Source organism: Lacerta agilis, chromosome 7 (genome assembly GCF_009819535.1).
Source record: "Lacerta agilis isolate rLacAgi1 chromosome 7, rLacAgi1.pri, whole genome shotgun sequence".
NCBI lineage: Eukaryota > Metazoa > Chordata > Lepidosauria > Squamata > Lacertidae > Lacerta > Lacerta agilis.
Genome location: NC_046318.1, coordinates 51,626,537 through 51,652,861, shown reverse-complemented (window position 1 = coordinate 51,652,861; position 26,325 = coordinate 51,626,537). Strand labels below are relative to the sequence as shown.

General features: G+C 40.5%; 1 protein-coding gene across 1 annotated transcript in view; it reads right to left on the bottom strand.

Annotated features, from left to right (window-relative positions):
* The window catches only part of CHD7 (chromodomain helicase DNA binding protein 7), a 140,566-nt gene that overhangs the window by 68,101 nt on the left and 46,140 nt on the right, over positions 1–26,325 (bottom strand). The window contains 1 exon segment of the mRNA XM_033155291.1: positions 5,261–5,691. Within this exon segment, the coding sequence (XP_033011182.1) occupies positions 5,261–5,691 (431 nt within the window).

Here is a 26,325-nt window from a genome sequence, read left to right as displayed (position 1 = left end):
CATTCTCCTTTCCCTTCTTCCCCCACAACAAACACTCTGTGAGGTGAGTGGGGCTGAGAGACTTCAGAGAAGCGTGACTAGCCCAAGGTCACCCAGCAGCTGCATGTGGAGGAGTGGAGACGCGAACCCGGTTCCCCAGATAACGAGTCTACCGCTCTTAACCACTACACCACACTGGTGAGAAGGGAAAGAGATCCTTCAAGTGCAAAAACAGCAGCAAGCCTACTAGCTGTCCCCAAGTAAAAAGGAAAATGATCTTCTTTCTCCCTTCCTCTAAAGTTGTCTAGGGTTGTATGTCCTTAACCTTCATGGACCACTGGATCAGCTATATAAGCTTTCTATTGAAACTTCTGCAGCCCTTCTGGGGTAGTAACTATAAGCTTGTTGGCACATACAAAACCACACACTTCTCAATCCAGAAGACCACTCAACCAACTCAGTTCTTGGCTGCAATGGAATGCAGTTGGAAGAATTACTAAAATGAACATTTGAGATACACAACAGGCAGCAGAATTATACAATTTGCAATCCCTGTTTATATTAATCAATGTTGGATATTTAGTTACACATGTCTCTTTGAGTTGCAAAACACCATTGAGAAAGGTTGCTTCAGTCTGATCACCAGTTGTCCTAAAATTGTGAACAAACTTTTTCATGGTTTTGAGTTTCAGAGTAATTGTTTCCTATATTATCTCTGCAATTAAATACTATAAGAAAAATGTGGTGTGACAAACACCAAGGAAAACCACAAGAGTTTACTTTCCCAGCATGCTCTGCCTTTACTTGATAGGTCTCATCACAATTTCTCAAGGTTAATTCTATTCAAATTCAGTGCTATCAACAAGAGTCAATTCATAGTCATCTGCACTCTCTCAGAACACTGCAGGTTTTCATAGCTTCCAAATTTAAATGCAGAAAACATTTTAAAACAGCCAAATAAGATTGTCGAAACACTGGAAAATGGTGTGAAACATACTGAAAAATCTATACCCGTTTTGGGAAAGAAAGAAAAAACAGTTCCAGCAATGTTGGCCCATCCTTCTTAGAAGTAGCTCTTCAGCCCTTAGGTTTTGGAAAACAGAAATTTGTTCTTAACATGATTTTTGTTGGGTTCCAGCATAGGTCCCAATTTGGTCTGTGTGGCTGTTTTCCTCAAACCATGTCCAACTGCCATAATATGTGAAATATGGTTGCCAAGGAACAATCAGAAGCCTTAAAGTACTGGTTGGCAGTGAAAGAAAACTAGCACTGATCAACTGTAATATCATTGGGAACTCCATAGCAAGGGTGGTTCCAGTAGGCTTCTTGTGAGCGATGAGCAGCTGATTGGCACTTGCAGCAAGAACATTAAGAAAGACTACTGGATCAGACCAACGGCACATCTAGTCCAACATCCTGTTCTCACAATGGCCAAACAGGTGTAATCAGAACCTGAGCCAAAGAGCATTCTCCTCTCCTGTGGTTTCAAGCACTGGTATTCAGAATATTGCCCTGAACTATGGAGGTAGAGTATAATCACCATGTCTAGTAGTCACATATAGTCTTAACCTCCATGTATTTCTCTAATCCTCCTTTAAAGCCACAGATGGCTAGGATCTGCACTTACAGGGGCTTGCTTTAAGAACAAGTATCCTTTTGCATTGCTGGCTTAAATTGCAGGTAATGATGCAAAGGCTCTTCCTCTGTAGGAGGAGCTCAAGCTGCAGCCACAAAGTAACTGTTTTCACTTTTAAGTCATCTGATGACATTGTGACTAACAGATGGGGGACCTCACCCACCTGGCAAAATGGCAAAGTGTGTCTCTCTGTGTTCAGGACGGTTATGTTCCCTGCCCCTAGTCTACATGGACTTTCAGTGCATATTCTCCATGCACTGGTCTTTTCCAGACCACCTTGGAGATGCCAGAATCTGAATCTAGAACATATGCTCTACCACTGAGTTATGTTCTTTTCACCTAAAGCATCTTTCAGTTGGAAACTGCTGTAATTCATTAGGAATGGACATTAATAGCATGTATGCTCACTTAACTCTTCCACAGAATATTGGAATAAGATAATACTGTAAGCATAAAGCAGGGCTTACATGTTTTTATATACCAACAATAATTATATCCAAAGTGTTTCTCATTCAAAGATCAATATATTATAAACGATTCCTTCCTGTCATGCAGAAGACACAATGGGGTGGCTTCATATGCACAAAGCAGCATTCAGAACTGTCCAAAAGATCCTGCTGCCATGTATATCAAACTTCTTCCTGCCCCCTTACATACTGGTTGCTCCCATAGGGGGAGAAGGACAGTTCTTAATTCAGGGTAGTCTCTGTCAAGGTGTATGATACAACCCTTACTTGGGTGGGAGGATCAATCATTCAACAGGATGTGTCCTAGGGTCTGAGTGGAAGTGAAGTAAGTCAACTGCCACCTTCAAGGACACATCCTTACAAGCTGGTGACAGGCGTCAGACACAGCTGCACACCTGCACTTCGCTACCCATGCAAAGAACTGCCTCACACCCTTAGTTATGCTACAGTGCTCAGAATTTATCCTTAGTTGAATAGATTTTAGTATTCTTATTATTTTCTTTCTCTGTAGCATTGCAGCTTATCAAGAAAATAAATGATTGGTCTGATCAGTTCAGTAACTGGTTCTTGGCAGATTAATGATTTAGCCTATTGATTAACCTAAAACCTTGATTCAATTATGAGTTTCTTAGCCTTTGGCACTACCTGGCATATAAAAACAAGTTTTCCTCACAGATGCTACACCACTTTCAACATAGTTTCCATTAATTCAGTAAGCTAGCATTAGTACAGGCTTTAAAATGTGCACTTATAAATAGGTTTAAAACCCATAATTAACACTACACTTTTAATTTGTTCATGCTACCTGTATAATGGTTCAGGGTGTTTTCCAATAGGCCTAAGCTTTCATTAGCTATTTCCCTTCTCTATCAGACAATACACAGTGTTAACAATAGAACACTTAATTACAGAGTAAGTACAGCAACACACTCATGCAGCCAAGAGGTAGGCCCTGGAAGTAACAGATATAAAGCTTCTTCCATAGATGCAGCCAATAGAAAGTTCTGAAATTCCACACAAACTTTGACAGGGTAACACAAATCAACCTCATTTTAGGACACCTTTTGTATTTAGAAAGACAAATAAACAGTCGAGTTTGCATGTTATTATTTCTGTTTGTATTTTTAAAATATAAACTATATAAATATTTTAAATAAAAGAATAAATAAATAAATAAATAATTTCAAGGGCATCATTCATTGGGATGAAATATCATATCCCTTCCCCTCAATACAAGATTAGGCCACAACACTGACAGTTTTCCTCATGGTTTCAATGCAGGTACAAAAAGACTAACATTTCCGTAGATCAAAACCTGTAACAATTATTGTCCCCAAATAATGTAGGCTCTCTTCAATTTGTGCTCATGAAAAGTAAGTCCTGTTTTCAAAGCTCAAATTACTTCCACCAAGTATATTACATATATGAGAAAACTGTGATCCACTTAATTTTGGTATCAATGCAAGGAAAGCTGTTTGTGCCACATTCATTAAACTTGTTCCTTTTCCAAGGCAACTATAAAGTCTTATTGATGCTTTCCCATTCTACTGGGCAGCTATATAGGTTCTTCCATTCAAAGGGCGGACAGTTAATCAACCCAGCTATTAAGATCTTTGTCTCTAAAATCATGGCCCAAATGCTCTACCCTGCTGAGATATGGGGAATTGGTGTCAAATCTGAAATAGAGGTCCTGCAAAATAACTTTATGGGGCAGATTTTGGGGCTTCCCTGCGGGACACCGGAAGCCCACATCAGAGCAGAGTTGGGCCTTCCCTCGCTAACAGCCAGAATGATCTAGCCCATCTGAGATACTGGCGCAGGCTAAATGCCTTCAAGCTCTGCTGGTTAGAGCAACTAAGGACAGAGGGCTGGGCACAAAAGTTTCAAGATAAGCTTAGGGTTTATAATCTCCAAATTGAGAACTACTTACCCCTTAGCCCACGTGACCTTAGCAATTGGATTTTTGATCAGGATGCCAACCAAGACAGAGCATCCATCATTGTTGCCCGCTACTCTACTTGGTATTCCCAAATTAAGACCAATCATTTAAGGCCCTGTTACTTTGAGACTCTGACTTTCCCACAATTACGCAGGGCCTTCGTAGAACGAAGATTTCAACAGATGCCCTCGGCATATTTAGAGGGGAGATACTGGGGAATTACTCATATGGATCACAAATGTATTCATGGGGTGCAATCAGGCAGAGGACATCACACACCACCTGCTGACTTGCCCCTTGTATACAATGCCCATTTATACTGCCAATTCTTAATCGGCCTCCAGGTCGATCTGCAAAGGAAGTGACAGTTGAACTCCTAGCAGATAAACATCTATATATTACACACCAGATAGCCAAATTTGCACTGGCAGCCAAGAAGCTCCGTTCCAGCTATGTGAATGCACTCCAATCTTAAATCTTAATGTTGTATATTTCTTTTTATACTGTAAACTGTGATTACGTGTATGATTTTAGATGAAAGTTTCCCTTTATTCTCTGTCGTCCATTCTAAAGGCCTTTGGCTATATACAATAAAAATTGATTGATATTAATGTTTTGTGACATGGAAGATACAATTTCATCTACTGCATTCCAATTCTCCAAGAGTTGACTTTACCTAAGACTTATAATCAAGTTTCTAAAGTAAGGAGTTGGGTAGATTATGCTAGTTTCTTTAGTTGTCTTTTGTATTAACTATGCACACCACAGATTAGAGCAAGTACATCTTTGTTCACATAACTGAGCAGAATCTGAAACCGTCCTTTAAAGTGTTATAGTGCTATGTGTGACAAGCAATTCTTGTTCTAATTAGGTTGAAAAAGCAAGATAGGGAAGGGTTTTGTAACAACAGCATTCCTCCTTTTTAATTCATTCAAAAATTTGCATTATTGATGAAAATTAAAGATTATGATTCTTTGCCTAGAACTATGCCACTAATACATATTCCTAAAGTATCTGCCATTTCATACATAAAACAAGGAAACAAAAAATGAGTGCCACTACTAACAACGAAGGGGTAAATGTCACTTTAGTTCATGTCAGTTAGTCCTAATAAGTATTCTGGAAATCTAAAAAGAAAAAATCTTCCCATTGTTATATGTACTATATGTTTTCAAAAGCACATAAATCTATTTTAAGAATAGAACGTATATATTTTTTATTGGAATTACTAGTACATACCTTGCCTTTTTGTTGGCCTTGGGTTTTGGTGTGGTGTTTTTTGCTTTTTTCTCCTTTGGCTCTTTAGGGATCTTAGGGGTTTTGGGAGTCTTGGGTTCCTTAGGCTCCTTCTTCTCCTTAGGTTCTTTTGGATCCTTCGGCTCTTTTTTCACCTTGGGTTTTTTCTTTTTCTTTTTCTCTTCCTGGGAACAGTCTAGAGATTTCCTGGTAGGATCCTGGCTATCAAGCCCACTAGGAAAGCCATCCTTGCCAAATCCTTTGCTGGGACCTTCTGCAACAATGTGATTGTTTTTCTTTTTCTTTTTCTTCTGCTGTGGTTGCTGCTCAATTGATGGAAGGTAATCATCACTTTTCAGTAGCTGGGCATTCGGTCCACTAACCTGAGTCATGTCTGGCACTGGTTTCTCAAGGAAGGGTTCTGACGGAGAATGCTAGGAGAAACAAATGAGGCATTAAATTAATACAACTTTAAAATTCAGCCTTGGAAATCTTACTGATTAAAGAAAATGTTGCATTTTTTTTCAGGAGACCAGGCAGTCATTCGGAAAACAAAATTAATCCAACATTTAGAACAGTCATGTTAAATTATTAATATGTAAGGTCTACACCTATAAAGAGAATTATTACACCATAATTACTTAATGAGAAAAGTCACATTAGAAACGGTTTTACTTCTATTACAACAGAGAGTACAACAGAGCACATGGGCCATTAATACCCTGGTATGATTGGAACAAAACAGAAAGTGATCAGAGATGACAGGTGATCTGTATGATAGCAAGAGGAAACATGTACTTTTCTGCCAACATTGGTGTAAAATGACCTATTTACTGCTACATTCAAATTAAATGAGTAGCTGATAAGAATTGCCTTGACCCATTTGTTCCAAGTATATTTAATGACTGATGGAACAATACACAGACAAGATGCTATGAACTAAGGCATGGGCAGAAATGAAAAAAAATTAAGCTGTGAAAAGATAAGTATTTCATCCACAAAAAAGTCTATTTTTAAAATGTATGTGATTCTGAATAAAACTACATGTATAGCTGTAAAGTTCACTTTGTTGTTGTTGTTCAGTCATTCAGTCATGTCTGACTCTTCGTGACCCCATGGACCAGAGCATGCCAGGCACGCCTATCTTTCACTGCCAGCTAGTAGCTTCGAGAACACTGTCCAACCATCTCGTCCTCTGTCGTCCCCTTCTCCTTGTGCCCTCCATCTTTCCCAACATCAGGGTCTTTTCTAAGGAGTCTTTTCTTCTCATGAGGTGGCCGAAGTTCACTAAAGTTCTCCAAATAAGGTACTTCTCAAAGTGACTGCTCATAGGAGTACCAAAAGCATTCAGCAGCTTTCCAGGTCCCATCTATCCTTATAAATACAATTAATGAAGCAACCGCTATAATTTTCTGCTTGCTCTACTTGTACTAGGATTAGACAGCCATATTCTCATTTGTTTGTTGACATCTTGCTCTTATCAGACAACACTCCTCTTATTCCTAGTCACCGCTGTCTAGATTTCTAATTCCAATCTCATTTCAATTTTTTCTTTTTTTCTTTTTTTTGTATGATTCTCATACCTAGGTTTTTGTTAAGACTTGTAAAGGTAAAGGGACCCCTGACCATTAGGTCCAGTCGTGTTCAACTCTGGGGTTGCGGCGCTCACCTCGCTCTATAGGCCAAGGGAGCCGCTGTTTCTCCGCAGACAGCTTCCGGGTCATGTGGCCAGCATGACAAAGCCGCTTCTGGAGAACCAGAGCAGCGCACAGAAATGCCATTTACCTTCCTGCCGGAGCGGTCCCTATTTATCTACTTGCACTTTGACGTGTTTTTGAACTGCTAGGTGGGCAGGAGCTGGGACCGAGCAACGGGAGCTCACCCCGTCGCAGAGATTCGAACCACCGACCTTCTGATCGGCAAGCCCTAGACTCTGTGGTTTAACCCACAGCGCCACCTGGGTCCCTTTGTTAAGACTTACACCAGGGCTAATAAATCAGAAATTATTCATGAGGTATTTTCTTGTTCTTGAAAATAGGTTCATCAAAGAACTGTTGGTGAACTCCAACCGCCCAGTTTGGACAAATGTGTAGAATACATTGTTTATGCACCAACTTTCTGCAAAGGCATTCAGGGCACCTTATAATTTAAAATAATAATAACCCCCCCCCCCAAAAAAAAAAGTTGCAAAAGATAAAACAGATATATAGTCTCAGAGTGTTGGAAGTCTCCTCTGTGAGACAGCTTAAAGGACTGCTTCATCCCAATTTCTCTTCCCAGCTAATGAAGGGCACATACCTGTACCCAGCTTTCTCCTGCTAATGTTAAACCATGTGCTGCTCTCCACATCTGTCATTTTTCCAGGCAGGTGGTGGTGGTGGTGGTTAAAGGGGAGGGACACAGATTTTTCTGCATACTATCTTTCTAGTAACTTGTGAGCAACCAGTCACTTCACCTACCTTTCCTACTTATTTTTAAAAAAACTCTTAAAGCCACTTTACCGTAGTGAAATTCTACAAATTAGTATGGTATCTTCTTATTTTCAACTCACTTTACTATTTGTACTTTAAGCGATCAGTTCAACACCTTGGCTCAAAATTTAATCTTTTACAGGAAAGAAATCAGTAAAGATGAAACACAAGTAGTCAATAATCCTGTCTGATTAGCAGTAAAAAAAAATTACTACATGAAATAGGAAAGGTATTCAAAAATATTTCAGTATTTATTAGACTTCCATAACCCTAAGTCTTTTAGAGAAAAGCTGTTTTTGTAAACATTTAACAAAGAACAGATGGCCTCTTTTAATCATGTGAAAAAAACCTGGGGCTCACATTAATACTCATATAACAGACTACTGGACTGCATCACCTCCCTAACCAGCCGCATGATACCTTCCTCAGTAATGCTATTAATTTTACAGTTGCTGTTTTGCCATCAATTTCTAGTATGACACTTAATCAATACAATTAGGGGCTCTCCCAAAATCTCATTTAAAAGAAGGGTGGAAATTCCCTTATCGTGAAGGCCATTTTAACACACAAATATCAACTTCCAGTATTAACTTGTAACTCCTTACAAGTTTTATTCTGTCAAATGCAGCTTATTATAAAACTTTTGTTTATTTTTATTTTATAATCATATTAATGCTTCCTTGTAATTCTCCATCCATTTGAAGTAAGGCTGCAATGCATGTAGTGAATTACAGTGGTACCTCTAGTTACGGACTCAATCTGTTCCAGGGTGCTGTTCGCAGCCCAAAAAGTCCGTAACTAGAGTGCCGCTTCTGTGCATGTGCGAAGCACGCAGAACGCTTCTGCACATGCACGCACAACAAAACCGCCGCGTTCACAAGCCGAAAAGATGCAACATGAACATAACGCAACACGAGGTATGACTGTAAAGTTACTTTTCAAATGTATGGTAATTTCCACATTTGTTTGCATAGTGTAAGAAATCCCGGGGTGTAGGTTGTGAGTGTTAAGTTAGACCAACTTTCTATATTGTACAAGGCCAAGCAGCCTCATATGGGTACAGCAGGGTTTGAAATAACTTGGTACCAAAACATCTTGGCTTTTAAAGGTCAACACTGACTATTTAAATAAGGCCTAGAAACCCATAAGCAATCAATGCAAATGGCATGGTATATGTGATACATGCTCTGAACAACTGGCCCAATAAGCATCCAAGCAGCTACATTTTGTGCTAATTTAAGTTACATAAATTACAATACAATCTGAATGTGTAACCAAGGAAGTGTGTGATCGAGGCAAGGTCCACTTTCTCTAGAATAAGTTGCTATCTAGTGAACCAGCCTAAGTTGGTAAAAGGCACTCTGAACCTATGTATTCACAAATACAGTCGTGCCTTGGAAGTTGAATAGAATCCGTTCCAGAAGTCCGTTCGACTTCCAAAAAGTTTGGAAACCAAAGCGCGGCTTCTGGTTGGCTGCAGGAAACTCCTGCAGCCAATCGGAAGCCGCGGAACCCCCGTCGGATGTTCAGGTTCCAAAGAATGTTCACAAACTGGAACACTCACTTCCGGGTTTGCAGCATTTGAGAGCCAAAACATTCGGCCTGCAAGGTGTTCGGGATCCAAGGCACAACTTTACTGTCAAGTCCAGAAGAACCCCCAAAGCTGCAAACTGGGTCTTTGGAGAAGTACAAACCAATCTAAAACAGGTCAGTAGACTTCCTAATTCCTGTACCTCTGTCATACCTGGATTAAGCATCAGATTGTTTGCCTTTATCCACCTCAAAACAACCAAGCAATTTTTTAGCTTTTCACAACCTCCCTGGGACTTGTAGACACAAAACTGGAGATAGAGTTGTGAATTATTCGCATACTGAAAAAACACATCGGTCAAAACCTTTCGATGACTTCTCCAAGCTCCATGTTGATGTTGACAGCACAGAATCCTAAGGAAACCCACCACGAGGTGGAACAGAAATCCCCCAGCACCACCTTCTAGGTCACTCCCTCCCAAATGGATAGGAACTTCCGTAACACCATGCCTCCAAGTGCCATCCCAGCAACATGGCTCAGAAGAAAACAATGGTTAACTGATACTGAAAGGTTAGGAAAAACTATCAAGTTTCAGCATTACTTGCAAAATTGGTAGAAAACATTAAAAATGTATACAAAAATGTCTTTTCTTTGCCATCGGGTTGAAATTTTGAGCAGAACATGACTTCTTCTCGCTTACTTCTCATTTTATGATCCTTGGGTTATGATGCAAAATCCTCCATGATATTCTTCTCACAAACATGCTTATAATTTTCCTATCTTTTCGTTGCATAAGGCACTGACGTGATCTAACTGAAGTTACCAGAACACAAACTACTGAGGCCAAGTTATCAGTGTCCAGATTGCAATGTCCTTCGGTCACCAGCCAAAACTGGAAAGTAAGTAAGAAAAACATAAGAGCCTGCTGGATCAGGCCAATAGCCCATTTAGTTCAGATGCCTATGGGGAAGCCATAAGCAGATTTTGAGCACAAGAGTCCTCTCCCCTCTAATGGATTTCAGCAACTGGTATTCAGAAGCATCGCTGCCTCCAACTGTGGGGGCAGATCATAGTCATCACGCCTAGTAGCCACTGATAGCCCTCTCCTTCATGAATTTGTATAATCTTCTTTTAAAGCAAACTAGGTTGATGGTCATCACTACTTCCTGTGGGAGCAAGTTTGATAGTGTACTGTGTGAAGAAGTACTTTCTTTTATCTCTCCTGAATTTTCCAACATTTGGCTTCATAGGTTCTCCCCAAGTTCTGGTGTTATGAGATGGGGGGCACTTTTCTCTATCCACTTTCTCCATCTCATGCATAATTTTATAAACTTCTGTCATGTCACCTCTTACTCATATTTTCTCTAAACTTTCTTCATTGGGGAATCGCTAAAAGAACCCACTGATCAGTTTGGTTGCCCTTTTCCAACTCTACAACATCCTATTCGAGCTGAGACAACCAGAACTGTACACAGTATTCCAAATACATTTGCACTATAGATTTGAACAATGTCATTATGATAGTGGCAGATTTATTTTCAATTTTATTTCAGACGGCAAGATGAGGCTCAGAATGAGCATTGCACTGACGTGTGCACCTCAGCAAACTTCTCCTTTGCCTGGTATACCACCAGGAGCAGGAGCCAAATTGAGAAGTTGAAAGGTGGACAGCAAAAAAAAATTCCTCCTCTCACACTCTTGAGCTCAGCTGGAGGAGAAGGTGTGGTCAGTAGGAAAAATAAAAAAAAGAGGAAGGGAAATGCAAATTGAAACTTGGCTCCTTTTTGAGAGTATCTGTGGTATTACTGTGCCTAGCCTCTCCAAGGAATGCTTCAGAGCAGCCAGCCAACAACAGCTCCTAACTCCCTCCAACCACTACCTGCTTGTCTACAGCTCAAGCCCTACCCCATTGACTCTGATTGCTGAGGAGTTGTTCCCCAGGCTTGAGGCACTTCCTCTGATGACATTTGCATCTATTGACAAAATGAATGAACACCTTCCCTACCTTAGGATTCCAATAGCAAAGCAGCAGAAGGAAATAAATTTAGGTAGGGAGCCCACTCTATCTCAAGACACACACTGGGGAAGGGGAGCAAAAGCAGCATTTTCTTTGTATCTTGCAAAAGGACCACATGGTATTTCAAGCAAGGCAAACAGACTAAGCTTCCTTTCATTCAATGGTTGTTTGCTTACACCTTACTGTGGGACAATCTACAATACAGGTCCCACTGAAATCATGTTCAAAGTCAGGTTGCAATAGTCATTTTCACATGAGTGCGCGAGTGTTCCTCTTTCTCTCCTTAGTCAATGTATTCTAAGCTACTTCCAAACAATATATGATTTGTTCTAGGTCACTGATCTTCACTAGTTAAGTCGCAGCCCAATCCAAGCTGAGTTTCAGCATGAACATTACCACCATGAAAATATATGGTAAAATATTAAGAAATGGGTCCCCAATACATGTTTGGGTTAAAGGGGGGTCTGAGTCTGGAAAGACTGAAGATACCTGCTCTAGGTGCAAGGATCCAGAGAAAATACAAGGACCTTGACCTGCCTCAGGACTAGATGGGCAGCCAGTGAAGCATCACACATTTTCAGTCAGATGCCCCCTTCAGCAATCTGGCTACTGCATTCTGTACCAGCTAGAGTTTCTCATCAGACCCAAGAGCAGTCCCACATAGAGCACATCACAGTAGTCCCGTCTCAAGGTTACCAAGTACCATGGTCAGGTTACTCCTGTCCACAAATGGCTGTTGCTAGCGAATGAGACAAAGCTGATAAAAGGCACTCCTACTCACAGAGCACCCTTGGGCCTATAGTGACAAAGATGCATCCAGGAGTAGCCCCAAAGCTAGGGAGCTGTTCCATCAGAGAGAGTGCAACTCCATCCAGAATAGGTCAATTGCCAACTTCCTGAACATGGAAACCAGCCACCCAAAGAACCTCTGTCTTCCCAAGACTCAACACACACACACACACACACACGCACACACACACACTTGAGTCCCAGAGAGGCCACAAAAATAACATAGGAGGCAGCAGTTACCAGTTACCAGTCTCTGCATCCACAGCAGACACTGTGATTCTCCAGCAGTTTGACTTCACCCCCAGAGGCGCACTCTATTGTCTCTCAAGACAGACGAATGTTAACAACAAACCACAGAGGTCTGCCTCTATGATCAGGAGTAACCAGCCATCGGACCACACAGAAGAACTACATCAGAAAGTTCCCTGCGAATGCAATGGAGGCAGTCAAGTAGGATCTCTTTGCTGCCCTGCAGGCCTGATTGTGAACCTGAACACATATTCGGTTGGCTTCTGAGTGAGATTTATGCCACTGACGCTCCAACCCTTGCCCAGTTCAATTCATCAACTGCAGCTCCTCAGTATACCAGGGAGCAAAACAGATGCCACAGCACCAGAACATGCACCAAGGAGAGATTGTATGAGCCGTATGAATCTCACCACTCCATAGTGAAGCCAGATCCTCAACAGGGTCACCTACACTATCCACTGGAAAATACCCCCGAGTAGCCAGAAACATACAATGCCTAGTTCCCCACCACCTCAATTTAAATTTTCATTAGTTTTATAGTCTTCATCCCAAGTGTCATGAACTCATGAACTGGCAGGACAACAGGGAGGAGGAAAAGGATCCTGGTGAGGACACACAGGGGCAAGCAGGGGGTGGGGAAGGAAGTATCACAGGAGGATGGCGAAGGGATGGGGGCTCAGTGTGCATGAACCAGAGCAGCAGGACCCATCACCAGAGTCAGAGGTGCCCCTGTCCCCACGAACACAGTGGGCTCTGAGGCGTAGGTAGCAGCAGGAGTGGCACTCTAGGAGGCTGAGGCAGGCAAGGGCCCACAGCCCAGCTTTCTAGAAGGTGTATGATTCCTCAGCTTAGAACAGGTGAGGGTCACATGCCTCATCAAGTCCAGGTGATACAATCAGAATGCAAAGGACAAAAGGGAAGCGGAACCAATGTGCTGCCCACGTTGATGGACCTTGGCTTGGGTGCACCTGGACCTCTATGGGGCTGTGCTTTAGGTTTGACTCTGGACTGAATCCTGACTGCTGGACTGTATCCTGACTTTAAACTTTGGAGCTGACATACTGACTTGCCACCAGGTAAGCTAGGAGTTCAGGTCACCAATGGGGAGATTTGCCTCCTGCGCTCCTCTCAGCTTTACCCCCCGAGTTCCCCAGTGCCTAACAAATACAACCCCTCATCCTGAAACCATTATCTTATCCACTCATTGAGACTACAAAGCTATGCCTGTCTTCCTGGCCTGCATGTGGAAACTGCAGCACTTCTGCTTGGCCCAGAATGAAATTAAGTGTCAATGCTAAGCATGCTTCCAGGGGAAGGGCATTCACAAACAAAACTGTTATTTTCTTAAGTTTTATAATGAGGATACAGGCATATTGGCCAACTCGTAGCAAGTGAATGGGCTAGTGGAGGAGGCTGGATGATTTTGTACCACCTCTGCACACGACACAGAAATGCAGACTTCTTTCCAGCCAGCCCCCAATAAGCTTTTTCTTTGTGGGGGAAGGTTGGTTATTTTTGGAGCTTTATTTAAGAGTTGAGCTCTAAACATAATCAACGTCTCTACCAGATACATAGAAATGATGTCTTTAACTCAATTTAAGTACAAATCCAATCATTTTTCAAACATGCATATTTACATTTTTCTTAACAAACATAGGCATTTAATCTTCACCTGGCAAAAATAAACTGCTCTAGTCTACTCATTAACTATCAAATCTTGCTTCAACTTATTAGTCATGGGCAGTTTGTTTTCATTTGCTACTGGTTTGAGAAGATTACACTAGGTCTAGGCAGAATGAGGCTGAAAGGGAGCAATACCAGAAAGTGGAAGAAAGGGCAAAAAAATATAAAAATCATTGTGTGAGTTCCTATATTCCCATAGCTGCAATCCTATACTCACTTGTCTAGGAATAAGACCCAATGAGCTCAACTGACTTTCTTCTAAGTTGCCACATAGGATTGTACAGCTAACCTCAGAAATTTTTATAGAAGCCTCAGTATGACAATATTTTAAAGATATCCCAGGAACTGTTCCATAGCAGTTTTGCAAACAGCCCATGCTACTCTTGAAACCTCCAACAGTGATTTTAATGGAAATCGCTTTGTAAACCCAGGTGCACCTTCACTGCCCATCAAGTTGATGGGCACTGGCAGCCCACTTTGCTCCAGCAGCAAAGGAACAATCAAGAGCTCATTTTTCACTTCCGATTGTTCCTCTGAAGTCCTCTCAATACCTATCCTACAGACCTGACATTACATATGTATGTTGTCAGGTTTGGGGTGGGTGGTCAAAGCAACCTCAGAGTCCAAACTGAGACCCTCGGTGGACCACATTTGGCCCACAGGCTGGAGGTTCCCGACTCTTGCTCTATAGGCAGAAATGATTCAAAATGTATACAGGATTCAAATGCAACAAAGAAACACAAGATTTAACTACAAGAATGAAACAACAGTGAAAATAATATTGTATTTAGTTGTTAACACTGTTTAGTAGTCTGGTTTGCATCATTAGTTTGGAAACATATTAAGTAGTGCTAATGGGAAACTTGATTTGAACAACAACAACAACAATTTTATTATTTGTACCCTGCCCATCCGGATGGGTCTCCCTAGCCACTCTGGGCGGCTTCCAACAAAGATTAAAATACATTAAAATGTCACACATTTAAAATTTCCCTAAACAGGGCTGCATTCAGATGTTTTCTAAATGCCAGGTAGTTGTTTATCTCTTTTGACATCTGATGGGAGGGGGTTCCACAGGGCGGGCGCCACTACCAAGAAAGCCCTCGGTACTGGACCTCATTGTCCAGGCAGAACGATGGGGTGGAGACGCTCCTTCAATTATACTGGGCCGAGGCCGTTTAGGGCTTTAAAGGTCAGCACTAATACTTTGAATTGTGCTCGGAAACGTACTGAGAGCCAATGTAGGTCTTTCAGGACCGGTGTTATATGGTCTCGGTGGCCGCTCCCAGTCACCAGTCTAGCTGCTGCATTCTGGATTAGTTGTAGTTTCAGGGTCACCTTCAAAGGTAGCCCCACGTAGAGCACATTGCAGTAGTCCAAACAGGAGATAACTAGAGCATGCACCACTTTGGCGAGTCTGTGGGCAGATAGGTCTGAGCCTGCGTACCAGATGGAGCTGGTAGACAGCTGCCCTGGATACAGAACTGACCTGCGCTTCCATGGACAGCTGTGAGTCCAAAATGACTCCCAGGCTGTGCACCTGGTCTTTCAGGGGCACAATTACTCCACTGAGAACTAGGGAGTCCTCCACACCAGCCAGCCCCCTGTGCCCCAAGAACAGTACTTCTGTCTTGTCAGGATTCAACCTCAATCCATTAGCTGCCATCCATCCTCCAACTGCCTGCAGGCACTCACACAGAACCTTCACTGCCTTCACTGGTTCCGATTTAAACAAGAGGTAGAGCTCTATCAAGTAAATCACCCTTTTTCTTGCTTTTTAAATCATGAGTTATGGGCTGCAAAAAGAACAAGAAAAAGTGGAGCCAGAGATGGTGTTGTAGAAATGTTTGGGACAGGGAAACAAAAGTTCAGGCAACAAATGGATCAGAAAGGAGACCCATTATGGTACAAGGAAAAGGAGGTTCACATTCTATGGAGTTCAAAAGAGAAAAAAGGGAGTTAAGAGAATGGGTTAAAAACCAATTAAATAGCAACAAAAATGCTTTTTCGCCATAAAAACTGTAATGTGACCATAGTGAGTTGAGTTGTGGAGTCCTGGTTTTAAAAGATAAGCATCAAGAAAAAAAAAAAATCTATTCTTTGACATAGGATTATGATTGGCCTATAAAACTGAAGCTTAGGATAAAGGAGTTGAGAACCTTTGGAAAAACAGTTTCACTCACTAAAAACATTCAGGAAAGAAGCTTGTGGAAGGGAAATTGATGTGGCATTACAAAAGTAAGGAAGTCTTCCAGTAATATATGGACAGAGCTCCAATAATAAAAGTATGAGGAATTTCAGTTGAAGTTGTAATCCTGCATAGTCAAACAGAGTGGGTGAGGAGGAAGAGAGGCTGCATCTAGAGGCAGGTACAGGATCGCACTACGTGGGAAGAAAAGGGGAGTGGAGTGGTGCACAATAAGTCGTTGTTGTTGTTGTTGTTGTTGTTGTTGTTGTTGTTATTATTATTATTATTACCGTATTTAAAAGCTTTGTGCATCCTTGTCTAATCTTGCCCCTTTCTAAAATTTATTTATCGGTGTGTTTATATCTTTTTGTAAATCTACAAAAGAATAAAAGAAAAGAAAAATGGGGATTAAGTGGTTTTCTCCGGATAGCAGAAGAGGTGTACACTGTGTCCCATTGGTGTCGTGGGGGTGGCACTCACCCTTCATCTGATAGGAATGTTCTGCTGGGGCCCTCCTGCAAAAATGGGGGGTTGAGGAGGGTCAGTTTTGGGGGGTGATGAGTGTCCATATTTTCACCTGCAGAAAGTTGGATGGTATGAAATCCATGCTATTCATATGGAGGAATTTACAACTTACAACATTCCTAAGGGTCACATTTACTATACTACCAAAAGCTTACTCTACAGTCAGTGGGAAATAGTAGGTTGGTATCTCGCCACATTTATGTGACACACTGTTGGGCTAGCAATAATGTCCTTGCTAAATATAAGTCAATGGAGGAAAGACTGAAGCTACTGGCTATGTGTATCATTAAGTAGGAGGGAGGAAGAGAAGGGAGAAATCATTAAATAACTGAAAGCATGTAAAGAACAGCTGTTTTATTTATTAAGAAAATGATGTAAGTTGCAACAGAATTCTAAAATTGTAAATCCTCAATTTTGAAAGGTGAGATCTTTGCATATCTACTTAGAAGTCTTGCTGTGTTTAGACAGTGGGGTAAGAAGTATTAATTTGTCTTACTTCCAGGTAAGTGCAAATAGGATTATAGTTCTATTCTTTAGAAATAAAATGCACAACATATGTGAAGGGCAGCCAGGAGTTCTTTAGATGTTCTCAATTCCACGACTATTCTGCAGAAACTATACCTTGTTTATTCACTGCAACATGATTAATTAATGTGAAGCTGTAGTCTACTGGAAGGAGGCAGAAGAACAAAGCAGATTTCAACATTTGAAATTTAACCTTCACTTTGAATTTCCTCACTTCCATTTTTTTCCGCTTCAAGCTATACTTGCAATGTCCATTTCTGGTATCTCAACAATAAATACAGATAAATACAGAATAAGATTAGTGTTTTTTTTTTAAAAAAGGTACGTATTACAATAGGAGAAATAAGCTGAAGTTCCTAGCACTTCAATAACATTGATAGTTATTGATAGTATCTGAAGAAGCGTGCATGCACACGAAAGCTCATACCAAGAACAAAATTAGTTTGTCTCTAAGGTGCTACTGGAAGGAATTTTTTTATTAATTATTTTGTTTTGACTATGGCAGACCAACACAGCTACCTACCTGTAATTGATAGTTATTTATTGAGATGGTCAGACTCTGAAATCCAAATAAGATCTCTCAAGAGTGTGGCCAAATACTATGTTCAAGATAATTCTTCCACCAGGTAAGAATGAAAATCTAACTAAGGAAGCATTCACAGTGTTAAGATTTTGTTGCATATAAGCAGATTTGATATTAAATCAAGGATACCAATTTCCAGAAGAAAAACACAGAAATTGAATGGGTGGAATCAAAGGTAATACAGTATGTTAACATGAATGAATTTAACATCAATACTAGTAAAGTTTTAATAGCAGCAATTTTTAAAGCTGCAAGATTTGAGAGGCTCAATGACTAAGTCATAGACCTTTTACCTATAATGGGTTCCATTATAGCCCTAAACTCAAATGGAGGTTAAGGCAGACAGAGGAGAATTAGTAGTATTTCAAACACGGCTGGAAAATAGTATCTCTCTTTATATGACCAAGGTAATGCCATTAACTGACGTAACCAAGTGCAACTAAAGAAGTATCTATTCTGAAGCTTATTAAAAGATGGATGCTATTTTATATTTATTTTTTAAAGGACACTTTGCAAGTGGAACCATTATTTTCAATGGAAGGAGTAAGGCAGATAAGCATAAATTGATTGAACATTTTGATAAAGCTTAGGTACTTCTTAGGTTAAGCATTGTTCATATATCACCGATATCACCATGCTCAAATTTGAGTGTTCACTCAGACTGATATAAGCTGAAGTCCTGTGCTAAATCACACGTGTATTATTAATGCTTATACCCTGCTGTTCAGCGGCATCTTGAGTGGGGGTTATTTTCTGGGGATTATGCGTACAGTGGTACCTCTGGTTGTGAACGGGATCCATTCCAGAGCCCCGTTCGCAACATGAGCAGCGTGCAACCTGAAGCGCTGCACCTGCGCATGTGCATGGCAAGATTTGGCGCATCTGCGCATAGCATGATTTTGTGCTTCTGTGCATGCGAGACACGCCAAACCCTGAAGTAACCCGTTCCGGTACTTCCGGGTTTGGCGCATTCGTAACCCGTGCCAAATGCAACCCACAGCGAACACAACCAGAGGTATGACTGTATATGCAAAAACACGTACAGTATAGTCCAACCACTTCCTTGGAACCACCCCTGTGTGAGCAATATTACCTTCCGGAGCTAGCACACCAAACAGGTCTTGCCCTCTCCCCTCCTTCCTGCTAGGCAAAGTGGTTTTAAGCTCTCCGTCTTGCTTACAAGGCTCTGGGAGGCTCTTGCACGATATCATGAGGCCACATCCAAGTTCCTACAGGGACCTCCAAGGGTCTGTGCAAGAGTCTCTGAGAGCCCGGTAAGCAAGATGGAGAGCTTAAAAGCTTATTCTGCACTGGGGAAACCCTGCACAAAAGAGCATTTTACTTCTCCACCTTCTGTGCATTTAATTTGTTCGATTTCAACTGGCTGGCCTTCAACCATGTAAAGCTGAAATCACACTGTAGTTGCTAGTTTGGGCAGCTTCAGAACCATACTTGCTTACCTTCAGCATTAGAACTGCATTGTGTACTTTCACAGCATTCTCTGTTACCTTGGCTTACCGTATTTTTCGCTCCATACGGCGCACTTTTTCCTCCTAAAAAGTAAGGGGAAATCTGTGCGTCTTATGGAGCGAATGGTGGTCCCTGGAGCTGAATTGCCCAGGGGCCAAAAGAGGACCGTGCTTTTTATTTTACAAAGAGAAAAGGGGGTGTTGAAAGGACCCCGCTCAGCAGCTGATCAGCTAGAGATCCAGAGAGAGATAAGAGTCCCCGGCTCCCTTTCAGCCCCGTCCTCGTTTGTTGAATGTGCTGCAGAGGGAGGTTGTTTGCTTCCCCAGCTACAAGTGACTGGCTGATTAGATTAACTGTCTGGAAACTGTAGAAAAGGCTCCCTTTCTTTTAGAAGCTGCAGAAATGTGAGTTGAACCCCATAAAAACAGAGCTTTTCCTCTTTGCTTTTCCCCCTTTGCAAAAAAAAACTGCAAATTTTTTAGCTGATCCTCAAAAAACAGGGTTTTCCCCTTTGCAAAAAAAAGCTGCAAAACTTTTAGCTGAACCTCAAAAAACCAGGGCTTTTCCCTTTGCAAAAAAAGCTGCAAAACTTTTAGCTGATCCTCAAAAAAACAGGGCTTTTAGAAGAGGAAAACCAGAAAAATATTTTTTTCTTGTTTCCTCCTCTAAAAACGAGGTGCGCCCCAAGGTCCGGTGCGCCCTATGGAGCGAAAAATACGGTATATCAGTTGCATATGTACCGGTAATTACAAGCAAGACTGCAACCCAAGCACTTTACTTGGGCTATTAGAACACAGTAAAAACTGGAAACAACTTCTAGATAAAGTTTTTGTTTTTAAGATGCATGCAAATAAGTTTCAAGTTAAATCATTACTATAATCTACATATCCAGGCACAGATACTGGCATGTTTTAATCTCTATTACTGTTAATTTTAGTGATTTTAAATGCTTTATTTATTTGCCCAGTTTATTTATTTGTTCAGTTACTAGAAATATGCCTGCTTTATCAGGTTAAAGTAGTTTCAAAGATGTGAGAGGCTACCTCTTTCCCCAGGGTTCAAAATTAGCAAGGCGCCAGGCACATCTTGCGCCTGAAGATTTTCCATTTGTGAGCACCTCAAAAAGTCTGGGTGCCATTTTTTTGTGCTTGGCGGACACCCATGGATTACTGAAATGTATGTGCTTTGAAGCCTCGAAGTATATGCTAAGGATAGACAACATGTTAAGGAATTTAACAATAAAGAGTTGTTTTGAAAACTTAAGTATAATACCGATTTTTATTGTAAACACCAAATTAAACATGCACTACCTATTTCTGCTAAAAAATATGATTAACAATGCATCACTTATGTGAATTGTGTATTAGCTCATGCTTATCAAAATAACAAATAGAAAGTGTTGCCCAAATGGAGACTAGACATTCTGTTTTGGTGCCCACAACCCAGGTCCCAGGAGCCATTTGGCTCCTAGCTTTTCTATCCCAGTTTCTAACACTGCTACAGACCCTCTTGGGTGTTAAGATTGGGCAAAGGGGTCTGAAGTACTGGTAGTTTCAATGCTCTCAATTCAATGGAAGGTGGCCCAGGAGGTGCCATTCTGTGTAGCGACCCCTAAGACATGAAATTCCCTCCCTCTGACACTTTTGGACTGTCGTTTTCATGGTATGCTGAAGACACTCTTCTCTATCATGGCCTTTGGCACATGAGAGGCATTTATAGGACCTTCCCTGTTCTCTTTACTGATTTGTTTTGACTGATTCTAATACTGTATAATCTGAATTGTTGTAACCCGCCCTGGAACCTCATGCTGCAGGGTGGGTAAGAAATCTAATTAATAATTATAATAAAATATCACCTCTGGAAAATATTTTAGTCAATTTATCATAAAGCAGAACATTATTTAATAGATTAAAAACTCCGAGCACAATTCAAAGTGTTGATGCTACCAGAAGGAGCGTCTCCACCCCCATCATTCAGCCGGGACACTGAGATCCAGCGCCGAGGGCCTTCTGTCAGTTCCCTCACTGCGAGAAGCAAAGCTACAGGGAACCAGGCAGAGGGCCTTCTTGGTAGTGGCGCCTGCCCTGTGGAATGCCCTTCCATCAGAGGTCAAGGGAATAAACAACTACCCAACATTCAGAAAATACCTGAAGGCAACCCTTTTTAGGGAAGTTTTTAATCTGTGATATTTTAAATGCATTTTAATATTTGATGGAAGCCGCCCAGAGTAGCTGGGGAGAACCAGCCAGATGGGCGGGGTACAAATAAATTATTATTATTATTATTATTATTATTATTATTATTATTATTATTATTATTATCATCATCATCATCATCATCATCATCATCATGGAATTTTAGCAAAAACTGCTGGCTCTCTCAAGTCCACATTTCTGCTTTTTATTACACTATATAGGTATGGCTTCAAGGCAACTTGAGAGATTCTAAATAGAATAGAATAGAATAGATGAGCCCTAGGATTATTATTAAAGAACAGTTTTAAAGCAACAGCATTTTAAACCCCAAAAAAAGATTTCTAATGGCTTTCAACAGCTTCAACCGGAACCTTGTATTTTAAAAGTCAGGAAACAAACTTCCTTCAGCACAAGGAGTCTAGTAGTACTTCCAATATTAATTATACTTATACACATAAACTGCTAGGACCATGTAATACAGACTTATTCTGAAACCTAATATGGATGGCATCTTTGAAATCTGGAGTAGATGATAAGAATGAAGTTCAAAACCAGCTCAAATACCACTCCAACAAATGAGAGCAATTAGTGGATTTGCATCAAAGAATTATAAAGTTGAAGAAATCACTGTACTGCAATTAAAAAAAAAAAAAACCTGTCTAGTTTGGGAAGGCTAAATATATTGACTGAATAAAAAAAATATTGTGCTCATGTTATAAGCATAAATATAAATGACCACTGAAAGATAATGACTACAAGCAGATCCTCAACAGGGTCTGAAGTGAAATCTGAAGTGCTGACAGCACAAAATTTTAAAAAGTAATCAAGACAATAGGATTAGTTACCCCGTAGGACTCAGAACAAACTTTGAAAATGTAACAATGAGCATTGGTTATACACAAAGCAAAGAAAAATGTGGCTATCAAAATATTGCCAAAGCATGAATGAATTAAGAACCATAAAATTAATGGGAAAACCTCTTTTGGTCTTTCACTTCTGCTATGTTGTAGAATGCAAGGTCAAGTTTTCCTCTGTAAGCTTTCATTTATTAAGAAAATTTGTATGCAAACTGGTGTGATTTTGGGGGCGGGTAGAGTTAAAAGAGTGGAAATAAGAACTCCCTCCAAAATCACAAGTAAAAAAAAAATGAAATAAATGAGGTGGGATGAGTTCCATGAGCTTGTCACTTCCTGCATTACAGGGAGATGGGCTAGATGACCCCTGGATCCCTTCCAACTCACGATTCTATGATTCTCTCAGTATCCAAACCATTTTTCAGATAGATTCAGCTGATGTTAAACAATATTTCCCTTGATATTGTGCTTCAGTTGAGAGTCTTCTTAAGAACTTCACATAAGGAAGGAATAAGCAACCTGTGGACCACAGTCTAATTTTATGCTGGGGTGGGACAAGCTGGGGGGGGGGGAGAATGAGGGGGGAAGTTTTATAACTTAAAAAAAAAAAAACTTTTTAACATTCACCCAGAAATGATTTCAGATGCAGGGAAATGCAGAAACAGGCTGATCTGTCCATGCATAGATGAGACTGAGTCAGTTCCTATGTCCCCTCCCTAGACAGCATTCCAATTTTCCTGCTGCTCCCCACATGCTTAGAACCCTCATTTAGCTTTAAACTTAAAGGAAGGCAGATGCCCATGCCACTGAAATCTGGATTTCTAAACATCTGAAAATTAATTTAAACCACAGACTTTCAACTGCTTTACCACAGACTCTCCCATTTGAGCTAGAATTACAGTTGTACAGAGGTTTCAAAATAATTTAAATCAACCACAAATTAACCAGATCTGCCTGTTTCATTTTTGTAAAACCATAAACAATCTCATCCCCATGATGTTCTTCCCTTTTGCTGGCACAAAGAAGTTAAGATGATGTATCACAGCAAGACATTGGCTAGTGTAAAATGTGTCAATAGTAGGAACAGTGAACAGAAAGTGTCTAGCTCAAATCACTCCGCATACATTCAAAGGTATCCCGCGTGCTGCCCTCCAAATATTTGCTAGACTACAACTCCCATCAGTCCCAGCCAACATGGTTAATGGTAAGGGATGATGGGACCTGTGATTCAGCAATTTCTAGAGGGTACCTTGTTGGCTACCCTTGCATTAGATGGTCTTAGTAAAGTTGGTCTTCTCTCACACCCCTATCTGCAACGCAGACATAGTACTCCTGACCAGCCATATGACGTTGTTTTAAGAATCATATATGAAGGCACTCTAGATATCCCAATGCTTTACGAATTCTATGTATTACAATCCCAGCTCAAGATCACACCTCAAATTATGCACTCTATGATTCTTCTGTAAAATGCATCTTTTTTTACTGTCAAGTAATGTATTAAAAATTTGTTAAAGAATTTTGTTTAAAATTTTCATTAAAGTATTTTACACTCCTACACAACTGAGAGCTCCAAAGTAAGAGGCATTTTATTTCCTGCAAAGAGAAAGAACTTGAAATAAAGATGAACTTTTTTTTCTCCTAGCAACTAGATTTTGCATTATCTCATGACCCTAAGTTATGAACAATAGCTATTGGGAATACACAGATGACAGTTTGCACAAATGAAAATGATGCCAGCTTTAATGGTAAATATTTTTATACCCAGAACCATAAGGTCTATTTATAAACAGCCCACAGTGTTTAGCAACAATTGGCTGGTACACACGAATATTTCTTTCGAAATTAAACAAACCACTTCAGATCAGATCTGATCTCCCATGCAAGGAGAACTACAGCATGATCACTATCTAACAGGGCCAAAAAATATGGGGTACCAGAACTGCAAGCGGATGCAAGGCCATCTGAAGAGAGAGAAAATGGGACTAGGAGGGATAACGAAATGTTGGAAATGTTTTCAAGGGTAATTTAAACAGCCTAAAGTTCAAGTGTACACAGATCTAAAATACAAGCCAGAAGGACAGCACTCAATGCATTGGAAAACATTTTTGGCGTTTAATCTAACGTTCTTTTTAATTCTATTTATTGTACCCATCAGCAACAAACAAACAAAACAAAGAAAATTACTACTATGTCACTTTCTAGATTTGCTCCCGAGGTAACAATACCATCCTTTCCCTCTAAGCCTTACTTTAGATATCAGCTCTGGTGTCTCTTTTACATTATGCAATTTTTCCCCAGAACACTTACTATCATTAAAGTCTAATTCATTTCTCCAATGAGAAGTGATTGGGAGGATTATTACCCGAGTGGCTGTATATGCTGTATATCACAGTTGGAACAAATGCCTTTCAACAATATGTTAAGGTATTGGGGACAATCCAAAGAGTTCACATGTGTGCCGTCCCCTTAAACCTCTCCCTGGAGTGAAGCTTCTCCCAATAGGGTCGGAAGTAATCTTTTTGAATGAGCATGGTCAGAATGGACAAAGGATGTGATCCTAAATGCTCCTTTGTGTCTGAGGGCTGCTCACTAGCAGGAAAGTATGTCAATCAGATTCTGTTTATCTGCACATATGTTTCTCCAAAATTATGAAGTTAAGTCAATTGTGTTGTGTGGATGGCAAAAGGGAACAAAAAGAAGATTCAGATAAATAAATATGCCTTCAAGCAAATTTTTGTCTCAGGAAGTTCAGGCAAATAATATGTACATACACACTACCTGTTTTTCTCTGAATGTAAGTTAAGAACAGCTAATGCAGGGAAGTCTCTAGTACATCTGTAGAAAGGAACTAAGTTCCTTCAAAGTTCTTTTTTCTTCTTCAAGTCTTTATCACATATATGGATACTCCATTACTATGTATTTTAGAAAAATTAGTTTCAAGATATCCCTGGCATACAATCCAATTTATAAAACTGAATAGAGAGGACACTATTTATTTCATCTTGTTGAGAGTTCACATGCATTTTTGAAAAGCAACTTAAGAGTGCTGAATGTCATAGATACCGCACCATGATTTGGATGTGCCAGATGTGCTATAGCAGGAGTGGGAGACTTTGGCTCTCAGATGTTCCTGAACTACATCTTCCATCACCCCAACCAGTATGGGCAATGGTCAGGACTGACAGGAATTGTAGGGTCAACAACATTTATAGGCCAAAAACTCTCCATGACTGTGCTAGAAAGACAACCTTCCACAAATACTTAAATGAGCAGTTTTAACTGCTGCACAACAGCATTCTTTTATACAAAATATTTAAACCACACCTTTCTACCTGACATATTAATCTATATGAGCGTTATCAATACAAATCCATATTCAGCAGGAATGTAAAGCAACCAATTTATCTGCTGTCCATGAGAACATATGAAAATGAATTCTGAATATATTACTCAAGTTTTGGGAGTCTTATATACAGCCATACCTCATGTTACGGCCACTGTGGGTTATGTCTTTTCAGGTTACGCTCCACGCCGAACCCGGAAGTACCAGAACGGGTTACTTCCGTGTTTCGGTGCTCACGCATGCGCAGAAGCTCTAAATCACACTTTGCGCAGAATCACAACCCGCGTGTGCGCAGACGCGGCGCTGCGGGATACAAACGCTGCGGGTTGCGGACGTGCCTCCGTCATGCATTACGTCTGCAACCCGAGCATCCACTGTATGGTTCAAGGTTAGATATATTTCTATAGATTGCTGTTGTAAGATTAGGCTTTAATGTTTTTATTAATATTGATATGGTTTTATTGTATGTATTGTTTTAGTTGCTGTATGTGACTCTGGGATCCTTTTGAAGAAGTGTGGTCATTAAACTAAATGTATCAACTGCTTGTAGCAAATGTGCAGAGAGACCAAATGTGAAGAAAGACCAAAAATCTGTAAACATTATATAAAAGTTTGCTACTGAAATATAAATTACGCCAGAGA